The 14,595-nt window shown below is 44.3% G+C and overlaps 1 protein-coding gene across 1 annotated transcript in view; it reads right to left on the bottom strand.

The window, feature by feature from the left end:
• The window catches only part of Abd-B (Abdominal B), a 44,275-nt gene extending 33,999 nt beyond the window's left edge, over positions 1-10,276 (bottom strand). Inside the window, exons 1-2 of the mRNA XM_066726284.1 lie at positions 10,046-10,276; positions 8,910-8,975 (exon numbers count right to left, since the gene is read on the bottom strand). Coding sequence (XP_066582381.1) covers positions 8,910-8,975; positions 10,046-10,048 — 69 coding nt within the window. The 5' untranslated portion in view covers positions 10,049-10,276. The remainder of the gene's footprint in view (positions 1-8,909; positions 8,976-10,045) is intronic.
• Positions 10,277-14,595: the final 4,319 nt, after the last annotated feature.

Raw genomic sequence — 14,595 nt, 5'->3', positions numbered from 1 at the left:
GGTCATAACGAAATAAAAAACACTTTAGAGTCTTTCACAGTCCATTCCGTCGGATAAAACTACACCGAGGAATATTTCACTCCATTTGTGCATGATTGCAACGATAGAGCTGCGTGTGAAAAAACTCGGCCTCGATTAAAATGAGAATAACAATAGGAATATAGAGTTTTTGTCTTTTTTGGAAAGTGAATAAAGCGGTAAGAAAGTTTTGCGTCAATTATATATATATATATATATATATATATATATATTGGTGGATGAGCGTCGTGTCGTGTAATAAAATACGAGGTCGGATTAGCTCGTGAAATAATTTACGATTGGTATTGTCGCGTCATAATTATCGGCCGGTGAAAAAGTGCGTCTTGACACGTGGGTCCCCGTGGACTGGGGAAGGAAGAGTCTTGTGTGGGGCAGCATAAGAGCTCATAAATGCGAATTTAAGAGGCGCAATAAAAACACATTGAAATCGAGAGTGAACGGCACGCGCCTAAAGTTTCCTTTTCCTAATATGCGCGTTCCTGCGAGAAGACAGAGAGACAGAGATAGGGAGAGAGGGAGAGAGAAATGTTATTTGGACTGTGCGTGTTTTTTTTGTCTTCTTTTTGTTTCGCTTTAAGTTGTGCAAGGTATAATTGCACGTTGAGGCAAAGCTGCCGATGCCAGAAACGATGCTTTCTTCTTGAGCGAGATTGACGGTTTCCGGAGAAAGCCGTCCTAGTAATGGCACTTTTAGGAATGGCACTCGACCTAGCTAGTAAAAATCACCAGAAATAGGAATAGTTGCTCTTATTACCTATTATTACTTTTTTCTTTTTTCTGGCCCGGTAATAGCCTCCCCGTTCTCAAACCTAACTTCCACAGTCAATTTCCAAGGATATTTACAATTTTCCAGCTTTTCGAAATTCTCTAATTCTCTTTATTCGAGCAAAAAAGGTTTGAAAATATCTCTATTCTCTTCTCTCTACCTCGTTATATCGTTCCATGCTACGTGCTTCGCGAACAAAGTTATTAGATTTGGAGGCTCCGCTTGTGATCCTCTCGCTTGTAAATTTTTTGTCCATAGGGGAAAGGGCTACAGGGCTATTTACGAAAATTGCTAGGATAGCCTTTTGGCTCACAAGCCCCAATTGTATTGTGCATCCCCGTGGATGACCTCATAAACGCATTTCCGCTTTCACCATTACGAGGATATCGCAAAAACTCTCCGTTTATTTACTCTTTTCCCAAACGATGTTTCTCCTTCGATCCGTCACGATACAACTTTTTCCAGTCTCTCCCGCTCATTTAGTTATAGAGCGCCGAAATGTTAGCAGCAGGAGACACTGGCAAGGTCAAAGCTCCCATAAAATCTTCCTTCGTGTCTGCAAAAACTAAACTGCCGAGATACTTTTCCTTGCAAAGGCACCAACTTAAATTACTACCATAAGAACGCCGAATGTACTTGCTCATTCGTGAAATGAAAGACTCGACAAATTACCATTTACCGCGAATCTCGAAATTTCGCGTTTCTCAAAGCTATGCCGCCAATCGCGATCCGTTATAACTCATTGACTGCGCTACACTATATATATAATTGAAAATTTACTGAAAAAATTGAATCATCGAGTTTACAAGTTATCCAGGAGCTGATACGATTGAGAAACGAGTTGATTGTTCGAGGGATAAAGAGCGAGGGAATTTTGTTGGAGGTGAGCAAGAGGGAAATTGAGCGATGGGATTGAGAAAAGAAAGAATAAAGAAGGGGGAGGGGGAGTGAAGAAGGCAGGGGCAGAGAGCAAGAAGAGCAGAAGCAGCAGAAGCAGAAGCAGAAGCAGCAGCAGCAGCTTCAGCTTCAGCACGAGCAGCAGCAGTCTGGTAAGAAAGTGCAAATTCCAAGGAAGAGAGGTTGGCTGGCAACACTGCCTTGGCGGAGAGACGCAGTATCGACCGCGCGGCCCCAGAGGCCAAACCAACTCAACCTCCAAGGCTCTCTCGTTCCTCCTGCACTACGAAACTTGCCAGGTTTGTCGACCCTTCCACCCTTTCTTCATCCTCCTGCACCAAGAAACGGAAAAGGCCGGCTTGAAACTTTAATGCCAACTTCAAGATTCACCACCAATTTCACTCGACCTTAATCACCGATCGAGAAAAAAACTCAAGGGGTAAAACATTCAACAGCCAATTAAAGCAGTCTAACAATTATAGTGATTTTCGCATAAATCACGCTCTCTGTGCTGCAGTAATTGCGGTAATTCTTGTCTTTTCTTTTCTCCGGATGAAAAATGTCTTTGAGAAAAAAAAGGAAGAAGAGAGAGAAAGGAGGAAAAACTGCTGCTGTGTAGAATCAGTAGGCTTATAATGGGTTAGGGTCAAGCAAACTGAGCTGCGTGTACTGCTTGTATGTATGTGCTGCTATCGGGCAACTTGTGGTGAAAGTATATATACTATATATATATATATATATATATATATAGTATACCATAATATCCTTTGCAAGTATTCGTGTACGAGTGTAGGTATAAGTACGAAGCGAGGAGGCTGTACGAGGAGTTTATGGTCTCTCAATGTTATATCGCCTGTATATCGCTGACAATTCGTCCCTAATGCTTTTACCATTAGCTTCGATTGCTCTTCCAAGCATCACGCAAATATTAATCGTCAAAAATTATTCGGACTATTTCACACCTACCACGCACAATGTCATTAAAGTAAACTCGTTATCCTCGTTATACAAGGTGCTCCCGATATTTTTAATAATCCTTTCTGAGAATTTCTTCCACTCTTCCATCAGATTCGGTATATATTTTGCTAATGATTTAAAAAAAAAACTAGGTCTTTCCATAATAACAATTAGAACGATGGAACAACCAAGTATAAGCTGTTATTGTTATGTAAAAAATATTTGCATATTTTCAGCAATGTCAGTTTTTCGAAGAACGAGAGATAACATCCTTGGGAATACCATCGCGATAGAAACACGGACGTTGTTGCCATGACGATGCGTAGCCATGTTAGAACGCCATATCTTCAGCCCGTGATCTCTTATTCCCTATTTTCTCATTTCATCTTCCAGTCACGGATTTGTCTAGATCGTATGTACGAGTGGATATTTTCTTTCGCGATGCACTCACGAGACTCTCCTGCAGTTTTATGATATTGTTTTGACTGTACACACTCATTTCCGCCGGAAGCACGACTGGCGCATTCCTTCGACTCAAAAAATGCAACATCTTTCTCCCCCCTAAAATGTGCTAATTTATATTCTGGATGGAGGCAGAAATTGTGACTCGAGGGGAGAGACGGAGAGAGAATGGTGGAGAAGATGTGTGTAATCGAAGGAACAGGTTTCTGACCAGGTAATATATAGCATGAATGCAGTTGAAGACACTCGAGGCGGAGATTCTCCAGGATCTGGGAAAGCAATTCTTGGCCCTCTCTCAAGTCCCCTCCCTCCCTCCCTCCCTCCCTCCCTCCTCCTCACTGCATGTCTAGAACGGACTTGAAATAATTTAAGAAAAAAAATCAGCCCCCCTACCCCATGCAAGAAAGAAAAAGAAATTACGCCACTGCAGAGATTTCAAGCTTGTCCGAATAAATTTAGCAAAAGTTTCTTGCGCATGATTTTTTTAGGAGCGGAGCGGGATAAGGATGGGTGGATTTAAAAGGCATAAAAGGCATTCCGGGCGAGTGAAATCCAGTCGAATTTTCGTTGCAAGAGGTTGGGTGGAATTGCGAGATGGAGAGAAGTGCACTTAGCTGGAAAGGGTGCAGCGAGATGAGTCGAGGAAAAGGAAGAAGGGTGAAGAAGGAATGGGGGGAGAGAGTGTTGGGGTTTGTGCAGGGGGAGGAAGACGGGATGGCGGATGCGGGTGCGGCGAGAGGAGCCGAGGAGGTATCTAATGGATGTGAATATATCGCTGTAATAAATTTCGTAAAAAGGCGGCAGGAAGAGTGCAGACTCGGTCCACTCTTAGCCGCAGGGCTTATTTCTTGGAAGAAGTTGAAGAAAAGCCCCGCAACTGCGGGCGTTTTGCTTCCGCCGGCCATCTTGCCTGGCCCCGACCAATCGGAGCGACGAGCCCCAAGCGGAGGGGCTAAACTACCCCTCGCTCACTCTGGCTCCACCCTCTCTCTACCCTGCCGCGATCAATACCCGGACAAAGCCCCTTTCACCCTTTCCCATCCTACTTTCAACCCTCGGCAACACCCCTTCCTCGAACCCCTGCACGCGCCAAGACACCCCTTGCCACCCCTTACGTACCGCAACTTCCAGAAATTCAATATCAACGCAAATGCCCTCTGAGGAAACTTTCTTATTATTATCATATACTATATATATGTATACATATATAACCCAGTCAGCTCTTCCATCCTCGAGAATAAACGATAAGAAAAATTATTCTTGTCGTTACCTTCCAGCCCTGATATCTTCTTATTCGTTCCTGGAACCGAGAGATTTCTACTTGTGCAAATTAGATTTTCATATTTCAGCGTTGTCTCTGACAGAGAGAGAGAGAGAGAGAGAGAGAGAGGTCTGGGAAATGGGGGTGAAGTGCGATAATTCTGCAGGTGCAGCGCAGAGTAGTTGCTCGAAAATTGCAAACGCACGCTAGCCGAGAAATCCCGAGGGATTATATACGAGGGAACGAGTAACATAACACGAATACACCGGGTATTGTGTCACGTGGGAGCTTTTGCTTTGGAATGGAATTCCGTCAGCGTTCTCCACACCCTTCCACATAGTCAGGAATATGGCCGCTTGGAACTCGCACCCACGCTATTTATCCGTATTCCCGTCTATTTCGGAGGATCTTGGTGGACGGGAGAGAGGAGGGGCGGTGAAGCGGGGGATGGGATGAAAAATATGAAAAATACGAGGAATCCCGTGGGATAAGCGGGACTATATTGAGGATGGACAGGCAGACCTGCAAGTTCAATTTGAATAAACGTCAGCCGTGCAGTAATGAAAACTTTTCTCATTACAACTTTTCTATTTATCGCATTAATCTTGTTTCTCATTATTACATACATTGTATAGGAGCTTGGTCGTGTTGCTTCACGGTGGATCGCGATCGACGTTGCGATAATTATCGGGACTGGAGAGAATGAAAAGGGGGAAGGAGGAGAGTTGGGAGGGGAAGAGGGGAGGGGGAAGAGCTTAGCTCTGGCAAAAGGGTAAGTTAACGCGAAGCGACGCGGCCTCCTAGCACAGGAACCGAACCGCTCTTTGATTATCCGCAGCTTCGTATAATAACGAGTTCATAAAGATGTTGATGCGGCTGTGCGCGTGTGCGCTGCCGAACTACACGAGCTGGCTATGTGGCCTGGCCTGGCTTCTCTCCTCACCACTACAAACGTACCACACAACCGGGATGCTCTCTCGTCATTTACATACTTATAGGCTCACACAGGCCGCTTGTGCCGCTGCCGCCGCCGCCGCCGCCGCCGCCGCCGCCGCCGCGCGGATCGAAAACAGCCATCCTCTCTCGTTCTTCCACTCTTCTTTATTTTCTTATTTGCAACTTCCGTCCCCTCCCCCCTCAACAGCTCACCAAGCCGCTTCCCTTACCACTTTCATCCTCCTTCGACTCGCCGGAGCATTTCGCGCTCGCTCTTTTTTTTTCCTCCTCCTCCTCCTCCTCCTTCTTTCCTGCTTCCCTCCTCGTTTTTGCCCTTCCCCCACCCCTACTCTTTTCTTCCTTTCTTTCTTTTTCTACCCGACGAACGTTTCTCGATCTTACACTCCTCCGCGATGGCCGCTCCAAAGGTTAGCCCGAAGACGTCTTATTTGAAACAATGTTTCTTCTCCTCCACCACCTTCCTCCTCTTGCCTCTCGCAGACCGCCCGTAAATCCTCATTTCGAATCCCAGGACTCGTATAAAATTCCACTCTCTCTTTCTCTCTCTCTCTCTTTCTCTTTCTCTCTCTTAAATCTACGTCGCAAACCTGGCATCCTAGTTCATCTTTGTAAATTTGTCTTCTCTCTCTCTCTCCTCTTTCTATAAAACAGTCGACTTTCTTTCACACAAAATTTATTCTAAGAATTTCTAGCCCAAAGAGAACTCCATCGTTGAAGTTTAACCGAAGGCTCTACACTTTAAACGATTTTCATCAATTTTGCTCCTTAGATTATAAAAAATGAAAGAGACCTTACATGCTGGTTAAAACCACCTCGATCTTTAATTTTTCAGTTGCAGAATTAATACAAGCCAAAGTGTATACATATATATATATATATATATATATATATATATATATAGAAATAAAGAGTGAAAAATAAATATTTTTAATCCACGCGAGAAAGAATTGAACGGTGGTGGGAAAGGATGCGAGGTCCTGAGTGCGTTTCGTTGAGAAGAAAAAACTTGAAACTGGACTGGCGATCTCGCGCGACGATAAATCAGAGAGCGAAGTTCCGCGAGCCGTAATATTTAAGTTAATGGGACGGTATAATAAAGTTAATAGCTTTATGATAGCCATTCGCGGGGACAAGCAGAAGCGACGAGTATACCGAAGCTACGCTCGTAATGAATACAGTTTAGCGGGACGCTAAAAGCGATCGAGTATTGCTATATAGCGAAGACTTGCGTCCGAAACACCAAAGTATCGGACGACTTTCGACAAAACCGAGTCGATCGTCAGCTTTATCGCCTTATAAAAGCGACGCGACGTCTCCGTAAATGTCCTATATATATATATATATATATCTGCAGAGCGATACAAGCGAGGAAAACCCCCGAGGAAAAACAACGGGATATCGCGCTCGCTTGCATTTCGCCCAACGAGAAAACTTTGCTGAACAGACACTTGGAAAAAGATTAGAAAATTTCACCATCGCTGGGTTTCTCTCCAACCGAGATATTCTACAGCATTTTTACCCCAGTCTAGAATTTCTTTTACACGCAATTTTCTCATACCATCTCGCCATTTCCCTCATTTTCTGAATTTTCCTAGAATATCGCGACGCTTTTAATCCCTCTTAATATCTTTGACGGAATGCGACGCACGTTTGGTTTCTGGATTAACTTAATGATTCTGGTACCGAATAGGGGAAATATATAGCGAGCTATAAATAAAGTACACCGGCTTATCTCGCAAGGATACTTTCAAAATTGCGGCTCTGTACGATATTACAGCCATTTTCACGATGCTGTGATTAAGGATAAAGGACAATATTGACACACTGGCGAACGTTTGCCATGCAGAGTTGAAAAGAAAAATTTGTATCATTCGTATATATATAAATACTGTCTTTACACCAGTTTCCAAGCTTTGGAATTATAAAGCAATGCAACGAGAATAAACACTACAGTTGTCGATTAAATTAAATGCCAAGATTGCAATAAAAATAATTTTATCTGTCGTTAATGCGTACTTTAATTGAAATGATAGTGATAGTTTATTAAAGCTGCAATGGCACGAATCTCTATAAAATTGCCTTTTTATCGGAAAGTCAACAATTTTCTATAATGAATTTTAAAATGCCCATTTATAATCACAAACCTGAGTTTAGTAGCGTCGTATATTTATCCCTGTTAGCATTTTTCTGTAGTCTCATGATAGCGAGCAATGGAAATTAACTTTCTCACGCATGCACTCCTCTTTTGAGGCTAAAATCGATGTAAGCGCCATTTGACAGGATCCGTTGAATTTTCGCGAGAGAATTTCGAGAAGAACCGTAAGACACTTTGCTTTTTAACTGGCTTCACTGGGAGAAAACATGATGACGCGGCTTGTCGCAGTCACTGGACTTAACGCACTGGCAACAAGAACCATTTTCTACCATCCTTGATTTAGGGCCGTCAGCCCTAGAAGGTGTGGCCGTGCTAACGTAGGGGTAGCCACCTGAGCGTACAATTCGCAAAGCCTTCTCGAACCCTCGACAATTTTTATCTTACAACCTGAACAATGTGCCAAATTATTATGCAATTTCACCAGCTTGAAAAAAACAATTCCATATATCCTTATCGCAATTCAATTCTCATGCGCGGAGTATCAATTTAAATAACGATTAACCACCACCTTCCACCCCCCCCCCTCCCCTCCAACTCTGTACTTTGATATAGAAAAACAAAACAAAAAGATGATTTTCGCGCGTATATCCATGGCGAGTGTTAAAGTTAAAAATATAATATTCGCCCCACGGCCAATTAGCGAACTAAATGCGAATACGTTCGCAAATCTGGATTTCGACACACGCCAGGGTAGTGAGTTATTAGTAGTACGGCGTGGCATTAATAAACATGAAATACGACGCTATTAAAAATGTTTAGGTTTATTTATTGTCGGTATATATATATCGCCGCCTGTGATCATTCCGATGATTTTCTCTGAGCTCCGTCAATGTCCGAGAGATATCTCGCGAATCGATCAGCGCGCGAGATCGATGATGCGATTCTCGGGCGGCCAGCTGTTAAAAAACGGAGAAACTACAAGAAAATCTGCTTTTGTTGACTTTACGATAATTTCCACGATCGAACGATATTATCTCTCGGTGAAATTATTTCTGGCTAGTCGCGTTTCTCTTTTTTTTTTCTAAGCAGATTAGTCGTGGCTGCAGGTTTTCGAACAAAAGAATGGCCTCACTCGGAGGCTGTAATAATTATTTTTCAAAGATATACTCGTGGCCCTCCGCTTCCTGTCTTTATTTTCTTGCATAGCCTGTTACGCTGTCTAATGATCGTTTCTCGTTACCTACTTCGTATGCCCATGGATTACTATAATTTGCGGCGAGCGCGCACTGACCAACTTATCTCCTCCCATTCCCCCTCCCCCTCCAACCTGCAACGCGTTCATCAAATTTGCCGTTCTTTTAATAATAATAACCCGTGTTTTCAATCCCTCCCCCCCCCCCCTCCAACGTCTCATTGTTTGCAATTCATCGTGAAACATTGTCACACAATATATTATATTCCATATGCAAACTCACCTTCGGCTGTCCGCCGGCACGGGGGTGTACCAATCGCGTCGAGTCTTCTGCGCCACATGAGGAATCCTACAGAGAAAAATTATCCCTCGTTATACATTGCTATCTTTGCAAGAAAAAATACTCTTAAACGTATAGCCCTCGCACTCCGATATAATATCTATATAGCTTGATAAAAAAGTCTCTCCACGGATTAATTGCTTCCGATTAAAGCCGCAGTGGTACGAATCAAAGATTTATCAGACTGTGTACAGTTATTAACGTTTGTTTGGTTTTTGCCAGAGATAATTTGTTTAATGAGTGGTATATGCCAAGGGTTTCTGGCCTAATGAGAAAGAAGAAGTCGTGAAAGCATAGGAGAGGAGAATTGGCTTGTGTAAACAAGGCAATGAAAGCGAACGATGCGCGCTGCAAGGAGAGAATAACGTGAAAATGTAATTTGCCGCAGTTTAGCAGGCATTGTCCGGTAATGCAACGCTTCCTCGATGAACGACGCGAGGCATTCATATTCGGGTAAGCGGGTTTATTAACGACACAAGCGCCACTCGATCCGGGCAACACGTCGTAAACCGTGCTTCGCCAAACATTTACGCTTTCACGCGGCTATTCTCATTCTAGTCAATTCACGAATCACATATCCGATGCAAACAGAAAACCATCCTTTTTAATTATTTCCACGGATCATTTCATAACACTCATGCTTTCGTTTAACCCTTCTATAAATTCTTATCGATTCTCGCTATTCATATTTTTTCTCCTTATATATTCTTCCTAATTTCTGTATTTGCTCCATGTTTATTAATTCTTTCTATCTTTTATAAACATATATATTTGGAACATCACTGTTTTGTTATTTTTAATAATCAACATTTGTAACGCTGAGAAATTTTTCACATTTTTTCTACCATTTTTTTTTTTTTTTTTTTTTTCAAAGGATTTATCAAAACTCTCAGTGAAGCATCTCGAAGAATTTCAAGATTTTTGTTATATTTCAAATCTTTTCTACAATCCTATTGCTATCTCTCTCTCCCCAGAGACACTAGCACATATTTCTCTGAAATTCTAATATCTCTGGGTAGATCACTCTGAAGAATTTTAAGATCTATCAATTATTTAAAATATATTTTCTACCATCTTACCATTTCTCACGGTGTATGCGCGCGAAGCCTCGGGAACGGTTGAAAATGGAGTCTCCCTCGCATCCGACGGCGGCACGGATCGAGAGACTGGCAGCGACGGGAAGCGGAATTCTCGCGTAAAAATATATATTCGAACGGTGAGTATCGACGGAGAGCCGGAGAATTTTGAAAATCCGTCATTTCCACCCGCCGACGGTTTCGAAACTGACGAGGTAGCCGTTAAAGCGAGAGAGGGGGAGGGTGAGAAGAAAAGGAAGGATGAAAACGTAGAAACGATGTCCTTGAATCGGAACGGTGTGTGTCCCGGCTAATGGAGGGGTGGCTGGGCAAAAAAATTGGAGTATTGACGGAAGGGAAAGCTTTTGTGGCGAGGCCGAGAAAATCTGGGCGATTTGGAGCGAATTGGCGGCCGGACGACCTTGAAAGGGGAGAGTCGAGCAGGCCCAGCGACGAGGACCTTGAAAACGCACGTGAAACGCAAAAGGGTCTTATGATTACTGGCAATTAAGCGTAAATTTCAGCCGCTCTCGCATGATAACTTTATTATCTTTTCTCGAAGACGCTGGATGCTTCGGCTTAAGGAAGAGATTATTATTATCCTTGGCCAAATTGCAGCCGAGCTGGAAGCCCACTCTCGCCAGCTTGCGGAGGTCCTTGTATGGGAAAAATATTTTTCTTCCCCTCGACTCCCCCCCCCCCCCCCCAGCACCCCGCTTATTCCCTCCTCTGCTATACACCAGCCTCGCTGTGTGGATTCCCGCAATCATTCCACTCGTAAATTGCGTCATATTCTTAATCATGTTACGAATTCCTAGCAGTTTTATTATCCCCTGATGAAACTCCCAGTCCCGCCGGACAATTTTCTCTCTCTCGACAAGACGCCGAGTATGAGAAATGGCCAGGATAGGTAAGCTCGGTAAAACCAGCCGAGCGAAATTCCCCACTCTTGTCATCCGGGGAAGCAATCATCCTTCCGCGTGACGTCATAAATCGAAGCCATAACGGCGCCGCGACGCTGCCTCCCCCACAGTCTTGACCACCCTTGCTTTTCTTCCACATATTTTTATCATCGCGAGCAAACTCAACCGCGCTCCTCATCTACGTTTCCGCATTCTTCGAAATTTCGCGAAAGTTATGCTTCATCTCCATTATATGTAAAACAGCTCGAATCCGGCACGTGTAACAAAAACGTTTATCTTCATCCCCGTAAGTATTAAAGGAATACAAATTTTCCACAACATCTCTCGCTATATAAGAATAGCGGCAAGTTTTTAAAGGTCACATTCGACATTTATTAAAATCATTTGTAACATAGTTGCGAGGATATGAGAAAATTTTGAGCTGTTTGGTTAATTTTTCTCGAAACAAAAGACAAATATATACAAAATTAAAGACTGAAATTTGAAAGGCGCAAAACCTTCAAGGGAATACATAAAATAATCCGAATAAATTATTTTCTCCAATTTATACAGCAATTTAAAAAAATGTCCCGTTACAAGGTAAGATCCCTTATCTTCCATCCATTGTTCTGGAACGTTTCAAGTGTCCGACTTTGTATGTTTTTTCAGTATATATAGTAATACGAGGAAATGAGGGTGAGAAAGTGGAATGCGAGGCACGATTCTAGCTTATCCCGAAACACATTCGCGCTTCGCGTGATACGGCTGGGCTATATACGTTGATGGAATTTTTGAAAACGAGAAATTCAAGAACCGCGCACGAGGAATAATAACAATAACGTACGCCGAGCGTTAACGAAGGTGTCAATGACAGTCTGTAGTCTACGCAAAATAATCACGTACGGAGGTTAAAGAGAAAGCTGTAAATACGATATAATATAGGGGAGCACAAACTCTGCAATCGTAAATTAATAATCCGTGACGTCTCTCCGCCAGTTAATTAAAGCCGAAATTAGAATCCCGCGAGATAGCGAGATAAATCATGCGGGATGAACGGACCCCCGCGGTGCTTTAGGCTGCGTTCAATCAAAATCCACCCCATAAAACCAAGCTTTATCCGCTTGGAAATTTCCTCCTTTTCGAAAACTAACATCCACATGGAGAAATTTCAAACTGAAAATGGAACCCGAAGAAATTGCCTGATAATAATGGAAGAACATACACGAGTACACATATAAGACGCAAACAGAGAAAGAGGAGAATTTCAGCTCTAAAATATTTTTAATCAAAAACCTCTCGCAGTATACCAATAGTAGAATTACTGAATAAAAATTACCTTGAAGAATATACATAAAAAAACGCGAGAGACTGAAAGAAGCTTAAAGAGGGAAAGGCATGGAGAATTTGAGAGAACTGATAAAAAGTTCAGTAATAAATATACATATATATATATATATATATATATATATCTGGTGGAAAGGATGACATATCGAAAGGACCAGCTAGTAGGTGTATGGATTTCGGGGAGAAAAAAACCGGTCTTAAAATGTTACAACTGCGAGGAGGAGGAGGATAAAGAGGGGATGTTCGCGATTAAAATTATCTGCGTTGGAGAAAAAGGTGCAGGCGTTGGTGGTGGTGGTTGCGAGCGGGAGGATGCAGCTGCGAATGAGCGAGCGAGGAGGAACGTGGGAGATTAAGAAAGCGTAAAGGGGAAATTACGGTGAGTGGTCGATAAGGGTTCTGGGTGTCTCGCGTGGTCGTTATCCATGCACGGGTGTATTTCTCGTGCGGCAGCTGAGAGGATCCTCCGAGATAGGAAGAATGGCCAGTGGGCGTAAGCGACAACGACAAGAGAGATCCGGCCGGCCGGATCGGAGAGGAGCGATTTCGAAGCGCGAGCGCTCGATCGCAGCTTGCCGGTGTAGTCGAGCTCTCTCGCCTCTCTCGGCAATTTTGCTGCGAACGCACCAAAGATAATCCGAGTGTTTATAGCGCGGCTTGGAAAGAATGAAATCCAAGTTATATCGAGCCGTGCGTCGCTCGGCGCCATTTTTAGGACTCCCAGCAGCCACACACGGCTCTCGTGTAATTTTATTCCCTGTCCAGCGGCACGTCCTCCAGCACTAAATCCCCGTACGAATAAACGCCGGAGCCCTCACCAATAATTCATCGACGAAAAACCTAAAATATCCAAAAGGTTGCGGAAGCGTGAATTTTCGTTCCAGAGGGAGTTTTGCTTGGGGGAGTGGAGTGCGGAGGGGGAGGGAGGAAGGAAGGAAGGGGTGTAAAGACGTACGCGGTGAGCTATATATACAGGGGGAAGCTAGGGGGAGGAAACGTACTAAGAAGAGACGAAGCCGGAAGCGTCACGGATTATAAAATCGTGCGGCTCCTTCGCTCGGTCCCGTATGCGTCCCCCAGGCTTCTCGTGCAGGGCGGATCACGTGAATACGATTACTCGCGTGGTCCAGCGGGACTATCCAGGAATTCCAGGAACAGCCCCCGGATGGTTCCAGCAGCGCATCCAGGCCTGCCGGCTCGTATTTTATGTGGCGCAAGCCGCGCGCAACCCCCTTCCAGCTCTCCACGAATACAAAGTGGAATGAAAAAGGCGGATGACGAGGGTCGAGGGCCGCTCAAATATGGCCGCCCTAGCCTCGTCCTCCTCCTCCCGTCTCCTTCTTCCCCTCACCCAGCTCGTCGTTTCTCTATACGGACGGAGATCCGAGCGATATACGATGCCCCTGCTGACGTCAGCAGCGCGATTCAGCCGAGAATGGCGGGCCCTGTCAAAATAAGAAAGCGACCGTATACGCGTGTATCCGTAAGCCGAATCCGACGCCCGAAACTCATCCAACTCGAGTCCTTCCACTCTTTCTCTCTCTCTCTCTCTCTCTCTCTCTCTCCTCATTTTTCCTCGCCCAATCCTCCCTTTATCCCCTCTACCTCGTAAATAATCCGCGGCAATTTATATTCCACAGATACGACATTGCCCAGATAAATGAGATAGACTTCCCTCTTAACTCGAACCATGGGCGTTTTGTTGGCAAACTCTGCGTGCCTCGCTTATATGTATCCGTAACTATACCACGTCTCCGGCAGAGGAGTTCGCGCTCTCCTCGATGCACGGGGTAGCGTAGAAAAAGAAAAGAAGGAAAGTTGGAGCGTTGGAAAGCCGGTAGATTATTCGGTGAATGGGTCTGGGGGATGATGCGAGAAATTATCGATTTAGGCGCGAAGAGATATTGAATTTTCGAAGAAAGGATAGGAGCTGTGGATGCCACGGAAGGAGAAATATTGGATAGGGCGAGGGCGTAAAATACAGGAGGTTTCGAGTGTCTAGCGAGTCGTGTGCATAAAGTTGGTGGATATAGCCCGGACCTATCCTTGGCGAAGCTCAGTCAGCCGTGGAAAAGATATCCTTTCGAGAGAGAGAGGGGGGGGGGGGGAGGGGGAGGGGGTGTCGAGAAGGATCTGCCTCGAAAGGGGAGAAAAGGGAACGGTAGGAGGGGAGGGGGGAGGATAAGAAACGCTCGGAGGGGGAGAGAAAACTCCGAGCCGAGGATAGCAGCCAGAGATACGCGCTCGTAAAACACGAGTCCCCAAAGAAAATACGAATTAAAGCGACCAAGAACTTCCATATAATCA

This window comes from Prorops nasuta, unplaced genomic scaffold (genome assembly GCF_024137725.1).
Source record: "Prorops nasuta isolate Cenicafe-Biocafe unplaced genomic scaffold, Cenicafe_Pnas_1.2 PNAS00004, whole genome shotgun sequence".
Classification (NCBI taxonomy): domain Eukaryota; kingdom Metazoa; phylum Arthropoda; class Insecta; order Hymenoptera; family Bethylidae; genus Prorops; species Prorops nasuta.
Note: the sequence above shows the minus strand (reverse complement) of the source record. Positions and strands in the feature narration are given on the sequence as shown.